General features: G+C 37.2%; 2 protein-coding genes across 4 annotated transcripts; one reads left to right on the plus strand and one right to left on the minus strand.

Annotated features, from left to right (window-relative positions):
- Window positions 1-368: 368 nt before the first annotated feature.
- On the plus strand, window positions 369-3,148 carry LOC132043976 (uncharacterized). Its single transcript, XM_059434453.1, has 5 exons — window positions 369-541; window positions 682-735; window positions 891-1,013; window positions 1,942-2,046; window positions 2,379-3,148. Exons 1-5 carry the CDS (start codon window positions 439-441, stop codon window positions 3,008-3,010), a joined length of 1,017 nt encoding a protein of 338 aa, XP_059290436.1. The 5' UTR covers window positions 369-438; the 3' UTR covers window positions 3,011-3,148.
- A 458-nt stretch (window positions 3,149-3,606) lies between these two features.
- Window positions 3,607-11,803, minus strand: LOC132043975 (uncharacterized). 3 transcript variants are annotated; one of them, XM_059434452.1, is made up of 12 exons: window positions 11,610-11,803; window positions 11,428-11,520; window positions 11,271-11,335; window positions 10,797-10,851; window positions 6,689-6,778; window positions 6,519-6,603; window positions 6,323-6,418; window positions 5,222-5,280; window positions 5,044-5,132; window positions 4,351-4,450; window positions 4,222-4,280; window positions 3,607-4,086 (listed from the first exon to the last, which is right to left on the minus strand). In XM_059434452.1, exons 1-11 carry the CDS (start codon window positions 11,772-11,774, stop codon window positions 4,236-4,238), a joined length of 942 nt encoding a protein of 313 aa, XP_059290435.1. In that variant the 5' UTR covers window positions 11,775-11,803; the 3' UTR covers window positions 3,607-4,086; window positions 4,222-4,235. The 3 variants fall into 3 exon arrangements, with proteins under 3 accessions (XP_059290435.1, XP_059290434.1, XP_059290433.1); XM_059434451.1 differs by having other exon boundaries at window positions 3,607-4,107; window positions 5,222-5,406; window positions 11,610-11,800; XM_059434450.1 differs by having other exon boundaries at window positions 5,222-5,406; window positions 11,610-11,797.
- Window positions 11,804-23,157: the final 11,354 nt, after the last annotated feature.

The raw sequence follows: 23,157 nt of genomic DNA on the forward strand, positions 1-23,157 counted from the left end.
AAAATAAAAATCATTTTATTCTTGTAATTTAAAGAAAAATGAATTCTCGCAATTTTTGACAATCTTAGATCTAATGAGGTTTCCAAAAACGCTTTTAAAAGATTATGGATGCACATTAATTTTCTAATGAAATTACAACTTATCCTCATGTAACCCCCACTTTAAATTAAATTTCTTCTGAATTTGTGGATAGCACCAAGGACAAAAGGTTTGGGAGGGCCACCACAATAAAGGAAAACCGTGCAACACAAAGAATGATGCCAGCAAAACCCAAAAGAATTATAATAAATAAAATCTCAAAAATCAGAAAATTGCAAAAATAAATAAGCAAATATAAGAAAAAATGATATATTATTTGTCCCTTATATACACACACATCTTTCAGTGTTATAGTTGTCAGCAAAAACACCATATCAAAAAACCTTAATCTTTACAATAATGGCGGAACCAAAAATCTTCGAACTCAACAATGGAACAATGCAAGTGAAAGTCTCCAATTTGGGTTGCACCATTCTCTCCTTGTCTGTACCAGATAAAGATGGTACCTTTTCTTTTTCTAATTCTCCTTTGATCTTTTACTCTTCTTTGTTATATCCATCATAAAAATTGGATCTTTCTTGTTTTCAATTTTTTTTTTTTTTTAAACTGATGTTTGATTATGTGTTTGATTGTTTTTTTAAGGGAATTTGGGTGATGTGGTTCTTGGATTTGATACCCTCGAGCCATATCAGGCAAGTAGAATTATGTACTAGTTTTTTTTTTTTTTTTTTTTTTCTTGAAACCCATTGTTTCGTGGCTTGATCTTTTGCTTCTGTTATAGAATGAACTGAATTTGCTGATCTTTGAGTTTTTTCTTTTTGGTGAATTATTGGAATTGTGTGATCAGAAAGGCTTAGCCCCATTCTTTGGGTGCATTGTGGGTCGAGTGGCAAATAGGATTAAAGATGGAAAGTTCTCTTTGAATGGAGTTGATTACACTTTACCCATCAATAAGCCCCCAAACAGTCTCCATGGTAAGATCTTGTGAACTTTGGACTACTTTGTGTACTTGTTTTCTCTATTAGTTAAGTTACTTGTGTCCAAATTACTGTAATTTGATGTCACAGTATCCGAAAAAATTTGATCTTTATATGCTAGATCATCACTGATGATACCCGGAACAAAAAGGGGTTGTGGTGGGGTGGTTACTATGTTTCTGAATAGTCCATTTTATAGAATTTTCTTATTTCACTCGATGTTTGTCTGTTAGATCTTCTTGTCGTAATGATACCACTGAAAAAAATTCTTCTCCGTCAGAATTTGTAATTTGGCCTACTTGTGTTCCATATATTAGAACATTCATGAGCTTCATCAATGGATAGATATCTGTTGATGAACATTTGTTAGCTTCACCAATTTCAGGAAGTTAAATACCTTCATGAGGTCACAAATTCTCAAGGATTTTTGTCTTACTGTTAGCAAAGACATAGTCCTGTGTTCTATTCTCTTTTCCTTCCATATGTCTGGTGATTGTGGCATGAATCTTTATCAATGAGTATGATGTTTCGGAATAGTGAGTTACCATGATATGCACTGGTAATTTCAGTTAGTGTTAGCAACTAATAAAAACCTGATCAACCGGAAAAAAAAAAAAAAAAAAAGCCACAGGTAAGAAATAATAAGTTGCCTCCATGGTTCGAGCTGTGGAAACAACTTCTTGTAAAAATGCAGGGTAAGGCTGCGTACAATAGACCCTTGTGGCGGCCCTTCCCCAGACCCCACGCATAGCGGGAGCTTAGTGCACCGGCCTGCCCTTTAATAAGAAAAGGCAACTTTCTGTGTAGTGGAGAGTGGAGACTTCCTGCTAAACATTATTGTCCGTGGATGCAAGTCTTTGGTAATTAAATGACTTTATTCTCTTTTGCTTGTACTCTTAATGCTACTACTTTTTTCTCTTCAAAGGTGGGCACAAGGGTTTCGACAAGGTTGTGTGGGAGGTTGCTGAACATAAGGAGGGTGAACATCCATCAGTTACCTTTAAGTATCATAGTCATGATGGCGAGGAAGGTTCTCTCTCTCTCTAGCCCTTCATCCTCAACTAATAGTCTGCTTGGCTAAGCTTTTGAGAAGGAAAAAGTGCTTATTTTATAAAGTTTAGGTTTTTATCCACGTTTTTGGAGCAAAAATAAGTGCTTTTAATTAGTAGCAGAAACTATTTTCAGAAGCTAATAAAAAGTAGCTTTTCTCCATTAGCACTTTTGGAACATTGGCCAACTTGATTAGCTAAACACAAACTGCTACTCTTCAAAAGCACTTCTCAAAATAAACAGATTTTGGAAGCTTGGCCAAACAGGCTATAAGGCAACAAGACTTACTGCCTGATTTGCCTTTGTATACAGGTTACCCGGGAGACCTTTCTGTTACTGCAACTTACACGCTTACCTCTAAGACAACACTCAGACTTGACATGGAAGCTGTGCCCGCAAATAAGCCGACTCCTGTTAGTTTAGCCCAGCACACCTATTGGAACCTCGGTAGTCATAATTCCGGAGATATTCTCGATCATACAGCCCAACTATGGGCAAATCATATTACACCTGTTGATCAGAACACAATCCCAACCGGAGAAATAATGCCTGTGAAAGGCACTGCTTTTGATTTCACTGCTGAAAAGCAGATCGGCCGTGATATCCAGCAGGTTGGCTTAGGGTATGACCATAATTACGTGCTCAACTGTGGAGATGAGAAAGACGGCTTAAAGCATGCTGCAAAAATCAAGGATCCAAAGAGCTCCAGAGTTCTCGATTTATGGACCAGTGCTCCGGGAATGCAGTTTTACACTGCAAACTATGTGAATGGAGTTGTTGGTAAAGGTGGAGCTGTGTATAACAAGCATGCTGGAGTCTGTTTAGAGACTCAAGGGTTTCCAAATGCTGTCAACACACCAAATTTCCCCTCTGTTATCGTTCAGCCTGGCGAGAAGTACATACACAACATGGTGTATGAATTTTCAGTTGAACAGATTGTTTAGGATTTTTATTGAAGAGCAAATGAACTAATAAAGGTACTTCTTTAGCTTGTGAAGTCTGTCCTTTTTTGCTAGAACTAAGTTGAAAACGTCTGAAGTTGTTGGTAACTTTTCTTGAGGAGTGAGTAACTTGTTGGTATATTTGCTTTTGTCAACTCTTTATTTTACAAATAGCTGTTTGGTTTTACATTCATAGTCAATTTTTCGCCCCAACTTGAAGTTGAGTTTTTTCAAGTTTGAAAATTGGTAAAAACCTCAACATTTTATAAATACCCTTTTTCAATGTAACTTCAGTTACCATTTTTTAAGTAACACTGAATTCATGTCCAAGAGTAACACTCAATTCATGTCCAAGAGTAAAACTAGTATCTTTGTCAAATATTTGACAGAATGGTGAGCCCCATAGGTCTGCCACGAGATTTTCTGGTCATTTGATTAACAAAATCCCAATCCTCACTTGTTTAAGTGCGGTATGGTTCGCAATTTCAGTATATTTATATTGCTATTGATTAGTACCATGTATTATCGAATTAGTTCGAAAAGAAAACGGATTATCATACATCAAGAGAAGAAGAACGTACCCGTAGTTACTTTTAAACTTACATGCAAACGTATAGGATGATGAAATTCAAAACTCCGAAGCTTAAGGTTCAAATATTTGACATGTAAGACATATTTCTTCTCTTGCCACTGTTGCAAGAGATCAGTTAGGCAATTTTGCTCTTGAATGTACAATCTTTTCTCCAGTTTAAGAGTCAAAACAGCTAGTCGCTAGAGTAAGCATAAGAAACAAAAAAATGGCAGATCTCCTACTTTAACAAAACTCATGCTCACATCCTATATCTACAAATTCCCACCTTGTCCATCTAGATATGCAATTCCCCTTTGCAGGATTCTCCCGGAAAATTTCCACTTGTACCACAGGAATATCGTTTCATGGCCATAACAGTGAGCAGATGAACTTGATAGTCATCTCTCAAGGGAAAGATTATACATAAGAAGTCTATCCTCAAGGCGCCAAATCCAGTATCAGTAAGCGAGTCTTCGCCCATTGACATAATGCCATAATTTCGTTGTCCCTAAAAAATATTTAAGAAAGGCTATACTTACTTATTATTAACAAAAGTGCAATAAAGCACTAAACTGTAGAGGACTAATGCAAGTTGTATCAAGATATCCAATTTCTTATAGGTAATTCAATCTCAGATAATTACCTGACCTCAGCATCTCACTTTGTCCGAATCAGTTCAAGGGGAAAACTTTCCGCTGCATGCTACAGATGAGGATACAACTTTAGACACAGTACATAAGTGCAACTATTGACAGGAGATGGAGATGCTCACCCATGATTTAAGAGTTTTGAAATTGGATTTCGAATGCACCTTCGATTGCTCTGACTGAAATGTTATTACGAGGGTGACTTTGAACTCAATGGAAAATGGACTGCACAGATGATTATATCAGCCATTATGCTACTAGTATAACAGCAAGGGGAGAAAAATGATTTAAATGTGAACATAAGGCAAGGATGTCAAAACAATTCAAACAGATTAATTTCCAGCCCTCGGTCCTAGATTCTATTGTAAGTTTCACTGATATCCCCAAAACAGCTCCCATGTGTTCCTTGTCCGAACCATCTTCGAATAAAAACATAAATGAGCAACTTCTATGGACTGATGAAATACATTGGGCTAACTCTTTTTTGGTTGATATCTAATTATCAAAAAAAATCCAGTAAATGTGCCCTGTGTACCATGAGATAAGAGGGGTGAACTCAGTAATATGAGCTGCGAAAATATCTAACTCATCCGTGGTGCATAAACTAATAAATGTACTCTTTCCTCTGTATGGTCTAGAAGAGCAATTATAAATCTGGCATTGACTCATGTGCAAGCATAATTTGGAATCCGTCGTGTTTTCTGCATTACATAATGTACAATGTACCAACAAGATGAACTCTTGAGAGGCCAAAGGCACTAGCAGACAATCATGGGAATTTCTAAACAAGAACGATGTTGAATGGATCGAGCACATACCCAGCAAAGATTGACGGACAAGTCAAAAGACGGGGAAGAATGATGTAGATGGGTAGAGTCATGCCTCGACATACATCTCCATCTGCTATCTAATAAACAAGACAAGTTTCCCGCCAATATCAGCAGGAGGAATATGGTATAACTTTTTTTTCTTGGAAATACAGGAGCAGTTACAAACCTGAGTTGTCTGTATCAGAGAGGATTCACTTGCTATCTTTTCCCCGACCAAAATTGACTCTACCCGGAGCAAGTGAATGTCAATGGATTGGACAGGTACAGCAGATGCTTCAACAGTTAGCTCACCCTCAATAGGATCCGACAAAGAACATAGCGTGCATACTTTACCGCTTACCCTAAATCCCCCTATTCAGGATAAAAGTTGCAACATCCAACTGTTATATCCTTGTTCAATTAACAATGCTATATATCAAAACATAATTCTGGATGCAAAGCATAACATAAACAAGGCTTTCGTCCAGGATTGATTTTTGAATTATCTTAGGATTTGACTATTCCACATGTACTAAGATTAAAAAGAACAAAAATCCCTAATTTGAGCACTTTTTCAAGTCATATCTTATGAATCTTATTCTTGAAAATCCACTTTTTTCGAATACCAAAAAGCACACTTATTTCTAGGATTTTCACTGCGAATACTTTTGATGCATCATTCATCTGATTGATCAGTAGTTTTAGTTACCCTCCTCCTATGTATTAACTTGTACAAGTGGATATAAAATGGAGACTATAACTTGTAGTTGTACGCAACCATACCATTTGGAATCAAATGCCCAAATACAACTCAGAGCTTACTATGCATTTTCTTATCCAACAACAATCACTCATTAAATATGATTTTAAATGGGAAATCAAACACCTTAATACGTATTTATCTGTATCATAATCCACCATGTTCCTTCTTGGTTCGGCATTACGACAAGCTTAATTAGAGGAGGTCTTCTTTTCTGATGTTTCTACCGACTTGTGGGATGAACACAACCTCTGCGTCTACTCATTACTATTACTCCTTTTCTCTCCTCCTATTTTGTTTCTCTCCCATTCCCCTCTTTACTATTATTTGCCCTTCTGTCAACTCAAAATCCAAAAAAAGGGATGCTGGAATTCACTCAGAAGGGTCGCAAACCTACTCTCCTAATCCAAGTTTAGATATGAACGCAAAATCTGTTTTCCTATTCAAAAAATGAATTTGCTAATCTATGACAAGTGAACTTAATTACCTTCCAGGAAAAAAGTACAAAAAAGAAAAATAAGTGAGAACCTGATTTTAGCTCTGGAAGTAGTGAATGCCTCTGTGTGTCCTGGGTCATATAAAAGGTGACCATTTCAGGAGAAAGGGGTTTCTCTGGAAGATTCTCTGAAATAGGAATATAAGAAGGCAGATTTAGTTTTTTTCATGTATTGAACATAGACGACCTATAAAGAAAAGAAGGAAGAAAGAGAGATCAGGCCCAGACCCTTTTCAGTTTGAATTATGAACTCCACTGTCGCAGATAGAGACTTGTGTAAGTATCCCCTTGAAATGTCTACAGATGCCAGATACTACATTGATATATAATAGACATCAAAAACAAGAAAACTGAAACAGATTGATAATAGGACACAGAAAATTCTTTTCAGGATGTACCTGAATGCTAATATCCCCACCATGATATGTTTCATAAATTTTTTCCAAAGGTTCTTCTCCTGGATCTTTCAACGTGAAGGAAAATGGAATCTAGCCAACAAAAAGATAATCAAGAACTAAAAAGGAGTAAGCAAAAGAAAAAACAGCCACTACGAATGGCTCAAGAAGAGTAGTTTGTAATTAAAATAGAGCCGAGGATCTATTTTAAACAGCCTCTCTACCTCACAAAGGTAGGTAAGGTCTGCATACATCCTACACTCCCCAGATCACACTGGGTTTGTTGTATTGATATAGGACAATGAAAGAGTTGCATTTCACTGAGCATTTTTTATTGGACTTATTCTTAATTCTGTGCCTCAAGTGTAATATTCTGAAGATTCCTCCTTCCCTTTCACAGATACCTTTGGAGCATTATTTCACTCTCAGAACCCAAATCTCCCTAAGACAGTAAGCTGATACAAGTATCAGCAATAATGTAAAATACTATGGCCTCGCATAGCTGGTAAAGGAAGAGTTGATTGATTTTTCCTGATTCCTGGAACATTTTTGTTTCTCTAATACTGTTTATATATACTTGTCCTTATGATTTAGGCTGAAGTGGTTAAAACACCCTTGAACTTGGCACGTTTTTGTACTTTAGTCCCTGAACATCCCTAATCTTGGCCAACTCAATTTAAATTCACCCCCGTGTTAGGACACCTCAGCAACGTGAATCCACGCGCTGTCCACTTGGCATTTTCTTGCTGTGCCATGTGGCAACACGGGGTGAATTTTAAATTCAGTTGGCCAAGATTAGGGGTGTTTTTAAGGGGGTCAATAGTTCAGGGACTAAAGTACGAAAAACGTGCCAAGTTCAGGGGTGTTTTAACCACTTCAGTCTATAATTTAACATAAGTAAGGATAACAAGATTTTGTTTGAGTAAAAAGGCTAGCTTAACATGAAATCCCAACAACTGACTTCTAAATATTCAACCACCGGAACAATTAAAGGAATTGTTTTTCTTTTTTAGATGGGATGTTGGGGCAAAGGAACGGATGGAGGAGTCTTTTCTTTATCATCCAGTTCACCCAGATATCAGCAGTTTATTCTTAAAAAGAGAACTACTTGACAAATAAAGATCACGACCAAGTACCACACAACCATTTTCGTATACTCATGCACCAATGCTGACTTTTCTTTTCTCTTTTTCATAATTCATTTCTTCTACTGATTCTCACATGAGCGATTGCAGGAAGTCAATGAAGTCTTTTCCTTGAGAGGGAAACTCAAACCTTGGCATGTGCTACCAGATAGGAAGTCTTTAAGCAAAAAAAAAAAAAAAAAAATCATGAATTGAAGAACATAAACAACAAAAATTCACCATAACTTAATTCTGAGGTTGTGGGTAGTCCTGATTTCATTCTAACACAGAAGCTTAAACTTTTGAAAAAGCATATCTCCAATTGGAACAGAGAGGTATTTGGGAAGTTGGAAGACCAAAGAAGGAAGGCTCTAAATGAACTTTCAAGACTGGAGCAATATATTAAAGGCAGAATCCTTACGGAAGATGAAAAGATTCAATTGCTTAATTTGCAGGCTCAGATAGAAGAAGTAGCAAGGATTGAAGAGATATCTTGGAGACAAAAGTCAAGATGTCTATGGCTCAGGGATGGGGATAGAAACACAAAGTTTTTCCAAAACATGGCTAATGCACATAGAAGGTATAACTGCATTGATAAGCTACAAGTATGGGGGTCCACTACTGAAGACAAAGAAGAAATCAAAGAGGAGATTTTGAGCTTCTATCAACAGTTGTATACAGAGAATGAACCTTGGAGACCATCGGTTAGATTTGATAATCTAGCTAGCATCTCTCAAGAAGAAAAGATCTAGCTGGAAAGGGAGTTTGAAGAAGATGAGATTCACTCAGTCATTAAAAATTGTGCTCCAGATAAGGCACCAGGGCCGGATGGCTTTACTATGGCCTTTTATCAACATGCTTGGGAGGTCATCAAAAATGAGATTATCAATGCCTTGAAGCACTTCCATCACCACTGTCACATGGTCAAATGCATCAATGCTTCCTTCATTTCCTTGATTCCTAAGAAGAAAGGGGCAATCGAACTCAAGGATTACAGACCAATCAGTCTAATTAGTAATGTCTACAAAATTGCTTCAAAGTTACTTGCAGAAAGACTCAAAACAGTGATCGGGAAATTGGTGTCGGGGAGTCAGAATGCTTTTGTTAGGGGAAGGCAAATCACAGATGCATCACTCATTGCCAATGAGGCTCTAGATTGGAGACTAAAGAGTGGAGAACCAGGGTTGCTATTCAAGCTAGACATAGAGAAGGCTTTCGACAAAGTGAGCTGGTCATATGTGCTTAACATTCTGAGTCATATGGGCTTTGGAAACAGGTGGATAAAGTATAGCATGTCCACTGTCAAATATTCCATTTTGGTTAACAGGGGACCTGTGGGTTTCTTTTCCCCTCAGAGAGGCATCAGGCAAGGTGATCCGATCTCACCCTTTTTGTTCATTTTGGCAATGGAAGGACTTAGCAAAATGTTGCAGACAGCTAGCCATTTGCAATGGATTGTGCCATTTAAGATAGGAAGGAACCCAGGACCTCAAACTGATGTCTCTCACCTGTTATATGCAGATGATACTTTGATCTTTTGTGGTGCTGAGAGATCACAAGTGACAAAGCTTAACCGAACCTTATTTATTTTTGAAGCTATTTCAGGTCTGCATATGAACATGCTTAAGAGCACTATTTATCCTGTCAATGAGGTACTAAATATGGAAGAGCCAGCAGATATCATGGGTTGCAAGATTGGATCATTTCCTTCCACTTGCTTGGGTCTTCCTTTGGGTGCTAAATACAAATCTACTGAAATCTGGACAGGAATCATTGAAAAGTTCGAAAAGAAATGGGCAACATGGCAAATGCAATATCTTTCATTTAGTGGCAGGTTGACACTAATCAACAGTGTTCTCGACAGCTTACCTACTTACTATATGGCACTGTTTCAAATCCCAACTGATGTTCTGGAGCAAATTGACAAGTTAAGGAGAGATTTTCTCTGGGAAGGCAACAGTGAGGACCACAAATACCATCTCGTCAAGTGGGAGAAGGTGACTCAACCAAAATTTCAAGGAGGTCTTGGTATCAAGGACCTTGCAGCTCATAACAATAGCATGATGATGAAGTGGCTTTGGAGATTCAATCTGGAGGATGCAGGGTTATGGAAAGATGTTGTGATAGCTAAACATGGAATATTGGATCACTGGTGCACAAAGGCCTCTACTCTTCCTTATGGAGTGGGTCTCTGGAAGGGTATTAGAAGATTGTGGGACACCTTTTTTCAACAGACTCATTTTGAAGTGGGCAATGGCTCACTCTTAAGATTCTGGAAGGACAAATGGGTTGGAAGTACCATCCTTCAGGATGACTTTCCAAATTTGTTCAGAATAGCTCAAGATCCCAACTCTGTAATTGCTGCTAACAGAGAAGGGAACATTTGGGACCTGTCTTTCAGAAGAAACATGTATGATTGGGAAGTGAATGAGTTGCTAGATCTTTTTTCGAGACTTCAACAATGTTTCATCAACCGCCAGGCAGCTGACAAATTCAAATGGGGACAACACAGTGGGGGAATCTACACTGTCAAGGAAGGATACCATCAGAAATCTGGAACCTGTTTTTTTGCCTCTTTGGTCTTAATTGGACCATTCCTCTCTCAATAAAGGAAGCTTATGAGAGCTGGAATCTATGGAAAGTTGACAAAGCCATCAAGAAAATCTGGAACATGGTACCAGCTTGTATATTTTGATGTATCTGGTTAGAAAGGAATAGGAGATGTTTTCAGGGGGTGTCAACACCTTTAGGTCTTTTGAAAGCAAGGTGTATTGCCAATTTGTTTAGTTGGACCAAATTGGTCCCTGTAGGTAATGCAGATCAACTTTTGGATTTTACTAGCTCATTAGTTCTGGCTTAGATATTTGTTGTACAGCCAGCCAGTCTTCTTTTTGTAAGCTCAAATGCTATATCTTGTAATTATTGCATCTTCTTGATGCCTTTGATTAATACCACTTACTTCATCCAAAAATAAAATAAAAACATACCTCTGTAGTACCTGAGGTGATCCTACCAGGTTTAAGGACCTCAACAGTCTTATTCCTACATTTCCCCATAAAAATCAGGTTAGTGCCAACAAATTACAAAAATCAAAACGCTTTTGCAACAAAACTTACTAACAGTATCATTTAAAAGTGATAGAAAACATGTTTCTTAGAAGGCTGTCCAGGATTGCATTCTTGTACAACAAACAACATGGATAAATTGAAGGAAAGATAAAAAGTATTGATTTTCTGGATGGCATATATAAACAGGCTAAAAATAATGCATGAATAATTGGTTCGTCTTTTTTAATCCACAAGAAATAAAAAGAGAAAGGTCAATAATGAATGAAACCAAGGAGATACATAATATTGACAAAATTAACTTATTTGAGTAGGTTGTACAAGTCCAGTGCAAATTCCATGCTCTTAAAGTAAAATTTGAACAAGCAATTTGAAGTAAATTTAGAGCAGGCATACAGTATTGTTATAGGCTTGATAACTCCATAAAGAGATTCAACAATCCCAGCTGATCCTCCTCGAACCTGAATGTCAACTTTAAACAAACGAGTAAGATAAAGCATAGAACTGAACAAAATTCAAACTTTAAACCTATTTTAGTATAAGAAATAAGTACCTGCAAGTTGACTGTAGCGTTCACATTGAGTCGAATGGCTTGGTGAGAAATGGAAGAAGAGAGCTTCGTTATGATTTTGCCTTGCACTAATTCCTGCAATTGGAGTTTATTCATTACTAACTAATAATAGGTGAGGAACAGTATAAGTAGTAGTAGTATTTGATAAATTGCATTTGAAGTACATTAGGGCGATAAATGCGGTTGGATCGGGAAAGTTTGATCTCTATTGACATGACGACGACAAGGAACAAAGCTGCTAAGAGCAGAAACAAACGGGAGTTTATTTGCACCGGATGGGTCAGCAGAAACGAGAAAATTTGGCTGAGAGACCCATTTAAAAGGCCCATTTAAGCCTTCTATCTAATTGGTTTCAACAAGCTATATTTGAAGAAAGATGGTGTTAAAGTTTTAAAAAAATAGTCAAGCTCAATTTAAATCCGGTTAAAGACTGTTTTGGAGTAGCATTAGCCTGGGCTTCTGTTATAACATTGTATCAAGATCTCAGTTTGAAGGTACACAAATTAATTTTATATATTTTTAGAGTTATTATGCAGATGGAATCTGGTCTGCGATGGACCGATTGACCATCGATCTGACCGATTATATATCAGTCCTCTATGTTATTCGATAGCTGACCGATCATAGTAATTAGTCCGACGTGCATTCATTATCGATTTTTTTATTTTTGATTTCCATGTTTGTAATAATGTTTCATTTTACTAGTTTCTAATAACGTTACATTATTTATTGTAGGTACAAAATCAGACAGTGAGTTGTCTTGCTTGTTGATTATTTTGGAAAGTGGGTGGATGACAAGAAATCGTGAGAGATGGAATTCTCAAAATGATACAAAATAGAACATTGCTTGTGAGCGGTGATGTTACCTTTGATAAACTCATGGAAACTATCATTAGAAGAGGTGAACCGAGTGCGGACACGATCCTATTTGTGTCAAGCATATGACTAATGCAGGTGCTTTTTCGAGGGACAAAGCACCGCCAGTTGAACTAAAGAATGATGAAAATGTCCAAATCTATTTGAATGATATAAATGGTGAAGGCGGTAGGCCAATGTTACGGGTTTCCTTGATTGAAATTTTGAGCGTATAATAGAAGATGTTCTCCCTTGCCAAGTTGAGAAATTTATGGAAACTAATGAGCATATAATAGAAGATGTTCTCCCTTGCAAGTCGAGAAAGAGGTTCCACTACTGTAACGAAGATGATGATGTTCAGTTGCCTGAACAATTAGAGCATGCAATGATTAGAACACATCATAGCTATATTTTTTCTGATGGCTCGGGTTTTCGTAAAGGATATAGATTTCTGAACAAAGATGTCGTAGTGAACAAACTGAAACTTGTCGCAATCAGAAAGGGTTTTGAGTTTGTTACAAGTAAGTCTAACAAAACATTGGTAAGTGTTGCATATGTTGAAAAAAGCTGCAAGTGGAGGATTCATGTTGTTAAGTATATTAGCTCAAATGCCTTTCGTATCACCAAGTATGAGCCTAGTCACTCTTATGACTTGAGATCTATATTTGGTAGACATAGGCATGCTTCTGCCAGCGTTATTGCAGAATTTATCAAAGAGAGGTTTACAGAAGGAAAATGTCCTATACCGAAGGAAATAATGAACATTGGGAGTATAGAGTTGGGATGTGATGTTAGTTACTGGACATGCTGGAAGGCCAAGCAACTTGCACAAAATATGATATGGGGAACACGGGAACACGGATACGCGGCATTGGAAGCATATCGGTACGAGATTGAAAAAGCAAATGAAGATAGCTTTACGGCTTTGGAGGTTCAAGATGGCGTATTTTTATATTTTTGTTGCCTGTGGGCCATGCATAAGAGGATTTAAGAACATAAGAAATGTCCTCGCTGTGGATGGGACTTTTTTAACAGGCCAATTTGGTGGTGTAATGCTAATTGCAAGTGGACAAGATAGTGAAAACCAAATATATCCTATAGCTTGGGCTGTGGTTAACTCATAGAATGATCTTTCTCGGTCTTGGTTTTTTCATCAATTATTCAATGTAGTGCCAAATACAAATGAGTTATCCATCATATCAGACAGAAATGCGAGCATAAAGAAAGCAATTACTATAGTTTACGATCAAGCTCATCACGGAGTATGTACCAGGCACCTTGGGGAAAATATTCGTACAAACTACCATGTTGGTTCTTCAACCCTTGGTTATACTATGACGCATCGAATGTGTATCGAGTCGAAGAGTTCAATGAGTATGTAGAAGAAATTCGACGCAAAGGTTATGGTAATGTTGTTGAATACCTCAAGAATGATGTTGGTTTCGAACGGTGGAGTAGAGTTCATTTTCCTGGAAGAAGGTATGATGTCATGACCTCCAATTTTCGTTGTAGTACATACTTCCGCACATTTGACAGCTTCATCTTTGTCAACCATGTTGCTTACTTCCTCTTCAAGCTCAACAATTACCTTCTTTTCCAACATCTATGGTTGTTCATCACCAACCTTAAAATTTTCATCATCATACTCTTTTTTACTTAATTTTTCTACCTAGACATGCAAACCACCCACTATACCACTCAAGTGGTCTAATTTAGCATCGAGACCATCCATTCTTTTATTCAACTTCTTGTTCATATCCTTCACCTTATCAAACATATTTGCACATAATTCAATAAGTTGAGAAAGTTTGTCTGGTGAATCACTCAAATTAATATTTTCAGCCCTCTGATCGTTGTCTTCTAATATCAATTTCATGTCCGTCGTGATCCATAGCTACCGGAATCTTATGCCTTTCGAGAGGAGAGTTAACTAATCGTGTCACACCACTAACTGCTTTTGTCAACCGATCTATATTCTCATCCATGTAATCTTTCAAATCCTCCCAATTAATCAAATATGATTTTTTTGACTCAACAGTAGTAGGAACCAAAGTAGGATGCACCACAACCTATAAGAAAATAAATTGTTAAATAAAACTACAATAATAAAAACTTCTAAAATGAAATATTGCACCAAACAAACTTAAATATTCACCGCTTTATTTTGTATTGTTAATAACACTGTTTTATAATCTGGGGGTGTTTTCTTTTATCGTACCATCGGAGCAATCTTGGAAGTCGCAAGGGGAGATTACATCAATGGCATCCAAAAGCCTCTCCTAGTATAGATTGCTTCGAAAGCCCACACCTATATTGAAAACAAAAAAGTATTAAATAATATTAGTATATAAATTTCAGATCGATACATAACCTGTCATGGCCAATTAAATTTCAGATCGATAAATAATCTATCATGACCAATTCAATATCTATCTGACCATAAATTATTTAAACTTACCATAAAAGCCCAAGGAATCTTATGAGTCGTAACCTTTAGATGTGGAATTATTTTCCTTCCATTCTGCAGACTTTTTCTTTAAGTTAACATTTATGAGGAACTCAACTGTCATCTCAAAAGAACGCCTACCCCAAGGATATGCATTAAAGTAATCCAAGTTTGTCACCATTTTCATATTCTTTATATCAACAGCTCGCTTTTGATCACCAGCCCATAAAGAAGAATCAACAAACCACACCATAGCGATCTTCAACTTTCTTTGCAAATCAAATCTGTCACTCTTTAATATTTCCTTTAAATCATTTCCCGTTAGATTACTATTTTTGTTCAACACTAGATCTAAAAAATCTTTTGCCTTCTCTTCATCATATAAAGCCTTACCAGTGGGAATTTTTCCACAATTCAGTCCGGTAATCATAGCAAACTCCTTCATACCAAATCGAATTGGCTTACCATCAATTATGAACCAAACCTCCTTTATCTTTAAGCTTACAACAAGTCGTTGTAGAAGATAGTGTACGATCTGGCCACAAAAATTTTTGTTTCAATTCTCTAGGTTCACTTTTAATAAGCAGCCAAAACAACTATTCATAAATTGGTTGTACACTTTTTCCTTCTCCAAGTAATATTGTATATTTTTAACAACATCCCACCTTGATAAAATGCTCACAAGTCTATCAAAGTGGTCCTCGTCCTCTAATTCCTTACGCAAACTCTATCGGGGAGAGGTCGTCGAGGTTTCACGTTCGGTATCAATGATGTATCATTCTCCAAAGAACGATTCATCCCATTACAAGATGTCTCGGAAGACTCATCCCCATACTAATGTTTTAGAAGCCTCATCCCCATCACTAACGGTTTTAGAAGACTCATCCCCTCGCTAGATATATCGTATTCGAAGATATTGTAACAAATGTAATATCAATTAGACAAATAAGGAAAATTAAAGATTGGTGTCCATATTTTAAAGGACTGATTGTAAATTGATCCGACCAACTATTAGTCGGTCTATTATATATTTAGAAAATCAGACTGATTTATAGATTGGTCAGATTAATTTACTATCAATCTCCTGATTTGGTAAACAAAATATTTTATCCCTTTGAATGATTTTATAAAACAGATCGATGGTTGAATGAGTAGACTAATTAATAATCGGTTACGTAAATTGTGACAGATTTTTACTTGGTCGGACCGATTTATTATCTGTCACTTAATTTATAAAAGCTGTGATTCCCTTCTCACTGATATGAGAAATTTAAGTTGAAAAAACTAAAAATTGAAGGTGCGCCTGATTCTCCTCGAGCTCGCGACCAACATTTTTAGGATCTACTTCCACCATGAATTCTTCAAAGAACAAGTAAAAGTTATGATCAAGAAACAACAACCACAAAGAAAAAGTAATTACTTAACTGTAACTCCATATAAACTTTAATTGCATATCTATTACTACAATATTTTTCTTTAGAAAATAAGATTGATGCTAGAGTTAAGGGATTGTAGAAAACTTACAATTTAGAAACTCAAGAAGAATACTCAAAAAGAAAGTTCTAAAGACGAGTAAATTGGAGAAGCAATCCGTCTTTAGCAAGAAGGGAGGAGAAAGAGAGAATTGCCTTCAATGGACATAGTGAATCTTTTTATTTGTTCTGTTGCAATGGAATGAGGGATAGCAGATTTGAATTGAAGGAAATATTATGTTTTTATGTTTAGTTTATTTATAAATAGGTCCCATAGTTTGTATAATATATTAATTATAGCCCAACCATTCATTAAGTCATTTTATTTATTTATTTTGATTTATTTTAAAATGGATAAATAAGAGAAGGCTATTTTGTGAATTGAAGACTTGAATAGGTCTCTCTGCCAAATTTTCTCCCCCCAATCCATTGCAACGGCACAGATAAAAAGACTTGCTATGTCCATTGAAGGCAATTCTCCCTTTCTCCTCCCTTCTTGCTAAAGACGGATTGCTTCTCCAATTTACTCGTCTTTAGAACTTTCTTTTTGAGTATTCTTCCTGAGTTTCAAAATTGTAAGTTTTCTACTCTCCCTTAATTCTAGCATCAATCTTATTTTCTAAAGAAAAATATTGTAGTAATAGATATGCAATTAAATTTTATATGAAGTAACAGTTAAGTAATTGCTTTTTCTTTGTGGGTGTTGTTTCTTGATCATAATTTTTACTTGTTCTTTGAAGAATTTATGGTGCAAGTAGATCTTAAAAATGTTGGCCGCGAGCTCGAGGAGAATCGGGTGCACCTTCATTTTTTAGCTTTTTCAACTTAAATTTCTCATATCAGTGAGAAAGGAATCATAGCTTTTATAAATTAAGTGACAGATAATAAATCAGTCCGACCAAGTAAAAATATGTCACAATTTACGTGATCGATTATTAATTGGTTTACTCATTCAACCATCGATCTATTTTATAAAATCATTCAAAAAGATAAAATATTTTGTTTATCAAATCAGGAGATTGATAGTAAATTAATCTGACCAATCTATAAATCAGTCTGATTTTCTAAATATATAATAGACCGACTAATAGTTGGTCGGATTGATTTACAATCAGTCCTTTAAAATATTGACATCAATCTTTAGTTTTCCTTATTTGTCTAATTGATATTACATTTGTTACAATATCTTCGACAACATGATATATCTAGCGAGGGGGATGAGTCTTCTAAAAACGGTAGTGATGGGGATGAGGCTTCTAAAACAGTTAGTGATAGGGATGAGTCTTTTGAGACATCTAGTAACGGGAATGAATCTGCTGAGGAGAATGATACATTATTGATACCAGAATGTGAAACCTCAATAGACGTCTCCCAATATAGTTTGCGTAAGGAATTGGAGGACGAGGACCACTTTGATAGACTTGTGAACATTTTATCAAGGTGGGATGTTGTTAAAAATATACAATATTACTTGGAGAAGGAAAAAGTGTACAACCAATTTATGAATAGTTGTTTTGGCTGCTTATTAAAAGTGAACCTAGAGAATTGGAACAAAAAATTTTGTGGCTAGATCATACACTATCTTCTACAACGACTTGTTGTAAGCTTAAAGAAAAAAAGAGGTTTGGTTCATAATTGATGGTAAGCCAATTCGATTTGGTATGAATGTAACACCCCGTATCTTAGAACTAAGGTTAGACTCATATCATTAGAGTTTTAGCGGAAAAAAAAAATGAAGGTTTGAGCGTTTTGCGAAAATGGTTGATAGGCCTACTTCGGGCAAAGGATAACTCTTTGATTAGTTGGGAATTTGGGAAAAGTACCCTCAATGAAAGTTGTAGTACGTAGAAATACCTTTCTAACGATATAAGGACCAAGCCAATCGAGAGATCGGATCAAGGAGATATGATCATCTCGGTATGGCTAATAGTAAGGCACTTGAAATCCTATAGAATCGGCTAAGTTTTCGATACGTCTGACTTCCAGCCAAATTTCGTGCAAATCCGTTGGGAATTTGAGGAACCTTCCTTGATGAAAGTTGTAGCCCTTTGAAATATATTTCCAACGGTATATTATGGGTCTTGAACAGAGTTATGTACGAGAAGTTATGCCCATTTTACCGAACACTATGCAAAACCGACACCCGTCGCTTCTCGGGGCGCGTGAGGGCGCGTGAGAGAGCGCGCCATGGCCCCGCTTCGCGGAGAGATCGAAAAACTCTGAGTTTTTAGCTTCAGAATGTTGCGCGATGCACCCGCATCGCGGAACCATCGCGAAACGGGCCGGGGCCGGGTCAAAAAGGTCGGGTTTACGCGTTTTAAGTTATATTTAAGGTCCGGGGTTTCTTTCCCCAGCACCCCATTCACGAAAAATTAACCTAAGGTCAAGAAGAACAAGTCCCAAGCCTCAAGTTAACCCTACAAGGTAAGTTTTATCATGATTTTAGGTTGAATTCAAGTCCCTAATCTCTTTCTAACTTCGAGTAAACCCATCTCAAGGTTCAAGAGTTCAAGATTTTGGAAATCCTCTTCAAAGTTAAAGTCTTTAATTCAAGTTTGAGGCATTACTGGTATGTAGAGATACTATCTACGTGTGGGAACATCATTGTTTCTTCCCCACGCCTCATAACCCATAAATTATGATTCTCTACTAAAACTAGGGTTTCTATACCATGCTCATGATAACCCTAGGTCCATGTCCATGATTATATTATGTATGAATTGTTATAATTCCATCATTGAGTTCTTAATATTTCTTTATGATTATTGAGAATCCGTCCGTAATCCATGAAAACCCATATCTTGTATTCCATGGGCTCCTTGCATGCATGTTTTTAAATAAGATGATTATTTCATGAATATCCTACATATCTACAAGTTTTTATGCAACTGTATTATATAATTACTTTCATGCTATGATACAAGATACATACATACTAAAATACAATTTATTTCATGAAACCATGTTTACAAGTTATTTCGTGAAATCATGATTACAAGACAAGTACAAGTTAATTCACGAAAAAAATCATGGGCTTATTAGCCAACTATATTATGTTCATGTTTTTGGGAGTTGCACAAATTACCGAGAAGGCTCGGATAGCCCGAAACTACGTAGCCACCGTAGGACAAGGATCGCTCCGCCCCAGATAGGACGATACCTTAATTTTACACTGAATGGATCCATCAGGCACGATACCATCTTATACCCTGGCAAGGTATGAGGGCTCTGCTGGTCGCGGCGAGGACCAGACTCCACGTACCCACGTGGTGATATTATATTGTCGGTTATGAAATGCTCTCCCTACCTACCATGTTTTACTCATGCTTTATATTATATATGTATTCATGTTCATGCTCATAACCAGGTTTCAGTTTCACATGTTCGTTCTTATCTTTGTTACTTTATGTCCCATGTTATTTCATTCGGTTGCTTTACATACCGTACATTCAATGTGCCGACGTCCCCTTTTATTGCCGGGGCCCGCATTTCACGACGCAGTATTGATATACGTACCACACACATCTCGCATCGCAGGACAAAGATTCGTATCGACTTATTGGCGAGCCCCATCTCATTCGGGGTTTAGTCAACTCTTTATTTTATGATTAGTTATGCATCTAAGGTATACCGGGGGCCTTGTCCCGTAAGTATGTTTTCCACGACTCATGATAGAGGTTTCATAGACTAGATAAGTCGGTTATGTTATGTCGTACATTCGGAGTCGTATAGCCATTTTGGCTCATTCATGTTATTTCTGCACTCATGTTTAAACAAGTATTTTTATTAAGTATTATGACTTACTACGTTTTATAAAGGCTCATCATGCATTCACGTTATATTTCCGCTCATGTATGCCTCATGATGATTCAGCAAGCCACGTGGTTCGCTCGGTCACATGCAGTATGGCACCGAGTGCCGTGTTTCGCCCAGGCCATGGTTCGGGGCGTGACAAAGCTTGGTATCAGAGCCTAGGTTAAAGTGTCTTAGGGAGTGCGCGCCACACATATAAACAGCTGACCACCAAGACATTTAAGATTATCTCACTTCTTTCAACTCTAGATCGTGCAATAGAGCTATGTTCTCAGAAATCACTCAAATCGTGTGTTGTTCCCCATTCCACCAAATGCGCCTGATCTCAGTGGATGAGGAAGATGTGAAACTAATCATTATCGATGTGTTGCTTTCAGATAGAGTTATCAGGAGTTATTCTGACTCGTTTGCATTGCATTCTTTCAGAAAATGCCTACTAAGAGAAAGACAACTTCGGAGGGCCCGAGGCTACCATGATGCGACCCCGCAGACGAACTCTCGACTCCGAGAGTTCTAATTTTTCAATTCTCGCGATCGTAGGTCATCGTAACCTCGCTTCAAGTACCACTAATGTGTTATAATTGCTCGGACCAATGTGAGAAAGAGGGGTTTTCATAATCCTATGTGTTGCAAGTGTAATAAGAGACACGTCAAGCGGGCGTGCCGCTACGGCACCCATATGATGTTTTGGGCGTGGTGGTCACTATCCGAAAGATTGCTCACAAGTGAAACAGATAACAAAGGTTTTTCGCACCCCATTTGCAAGAAGACGTGTGGAAAAAGACATGCAGAGTGTGTAGGATGGGTTCGGATGTGTGTTATAATTGTGGTATCCAAGGCCACGTCTTGCAAAGAGAATGCCCTTCAATCAAGTACAATAGTAACACTAAGAGTGGTGGTGCGGCTTTTGTTCCCCTGCACTAGTGCATAGCCAATTCAACAACACCCATTCGTAGCCCGTAGTACTCGGCACTAGCCGACCAAGGCAACCGATAGGGATGAAGTATTAGGATTAAGTGGGGATCAAGCATGTTATCATGATATGGTAGATCGCCGACTCCAACGTGCCGTCACACGTGTCATAGGTATGCCAATAATTTTCCTCCTTGTCACATACGAGATATTATGACCTAGATCTATTATGTCTTATGTGGTTATTGTGCAGTTGATAGTTCAGATTTAAGACCCTACAAGGTAACATGTTAGGGAGTTAACTGCAGCAGGCATAAATTGTCCATGGTAGTTTTAAGCAGGAAATAGCCTAAGAGCCAACCACCTGTAATACTATAAAGTCTCGACTTTTTCAAGGATATATATATATTTTTGCCATATGACCTACAATCCAAGAATAGAGTTAGATGAGGAGGAAAAGTTTGAAATAACCTTATGTTTCACTTTAGTACTCAGAGAAGAATTAGAGAATATGATACTAGCAAGTACAATGTCCAAAAAGCCTAGTAAGTAAGTTTGAGTAGATACAAGTGAATTAGAAATTTTCCAGTAAAGTTAGTAGAAGTATGATTTGAGTTACTTAATCAAGTTAACACTGGTGTGTGGCAACCGTCCGAATACACCGAAAGCGTATTAGAACCCAAAGGGTTTAAGTTAAATTCGAGGTATAGAAATTGGTGTAAAGAAAATCATCTAAGCGATGAGTTAAAAGAGTAAGCTACGAAAAAGAACCTTTAAGTCTTTATCGAAAAGAGTTTCCCAAGACCGACAAAGCTAGTATGCTAGTCATGTACATTAGAAACCCATTCATTTAAGTAATCCGATTTTCCCAAAAGATTGCTTGAAGTAAGCCAAAGAAATGAAGTCGGTATTTTTAAGGAAATTAGTGAACCACTAGGTGATCACTTATCGCTAACTCGAGGGATCCGTCATACTAGCTTTAGACGTCGGGACGCTTTTGAACTAAGGGGGAGATAATATGATAAGGTGTCGATATAGATGTTGTGTTTCGTAAGTTGATAGGCGTCAGAGGATAATGTTAGAGGATCACAGTTTCATGTAGCTAAGATAAAGTGTATGGAATTCGTCTTTTGTCATGTCGCTGAGATCAAGTTTTAGGGTGAATAAAAGGTTTAGGAGTGTAACGTTTCCAATTCCAGAATAATTCAGGCACTATGTAGTACCAATGCCCAAACGTACTCTACACATGCCTAGCATACCTATCTTATGCGCATTCGTTTAAAGCTTTACACTCCATGTTTAAGATACGAGAACTAAGACTCCATACGATAGTGAGCTATGTGTGGAATGTTCTTTCACGTTTCTCACATCAGGTTGTACTCATGTCCAAGGTTAAAGACCGCATTCACGTCTCACGTATCTATCGTGCTTTTATACCCATGACCACATTCTAGCTTCTAAGTGCTTTCCGAATATGATGTTGATTTTGATAATGATTGAGGAGAAGATAACACAATAGTTTAAAGACTAAGAATCCTATGGAATGCCCTTTGGTCTTTGAACAAGGGAAAATGCCTTAGGTAAATGATTTATTTCAACTCCAAAGATATGCTACCTACGTTTCACGTACTCGTGCCCACGACCGACTTTTTTTGAGCATCCATATATAGAAATAGCATAACAATGGGGTTGGTAGGTAATGATAAGAGTAAGTCAAGATGGATGTCCTACCACGATTCTACGTAACTCATAAAAGCGTAGCTGGCACAAAGGAGGCCATTTTCTTTTTCCGAAGTACTTATGCCCTGTTTAAGTTCAAGATGACTTCCTACTTATGCCTTAGGTGCTTGACGAACAAAGCATTTATGCCTATGATCCTTGCCTTCATGAGTCTTATTTTATAATGAGGGTGTCGAAAAAAAAAAAAAAAAAAAAAAAAAAAAAAAAAAAACTATGTTGAACCATGTCCCATTCTGTAAGTATAGCCAAGTTCCAAAAGTGATATCTTATCCATCCCCATGTACGTCTATGAGTACCCAAGAGTGAGCCTACAATTGTACTCCACGCAAATCACGCTTATGTCTTATTAATAGCTCAATACTCATGAAATTAGGTCCGACGCCACAATATGTATCCATGATGTACTCATGTAAATGTCCCATGGTCCCATGCCCCATGTCATGCTATTCACGTTTCATGCCATATGAATCACGT

The sequence above is a fragment of the Lycium ferocissimum genome, unplaced genomic scaffold, assembly GCF_029784015.1.
Source record: "Lycium ferocissimum isolate CSIRO_LF1 unplaced genomic scaffold, AGI_CSIRO_Lferr_CH_V1 ctg32, whole genome shotgun sequence".
NCBI lineage: Eukaryota > Viridiplantae > Streptophyta > Magnoliopsida > Solanales > Solanaceae > Lycium > Lycium ferocissimum.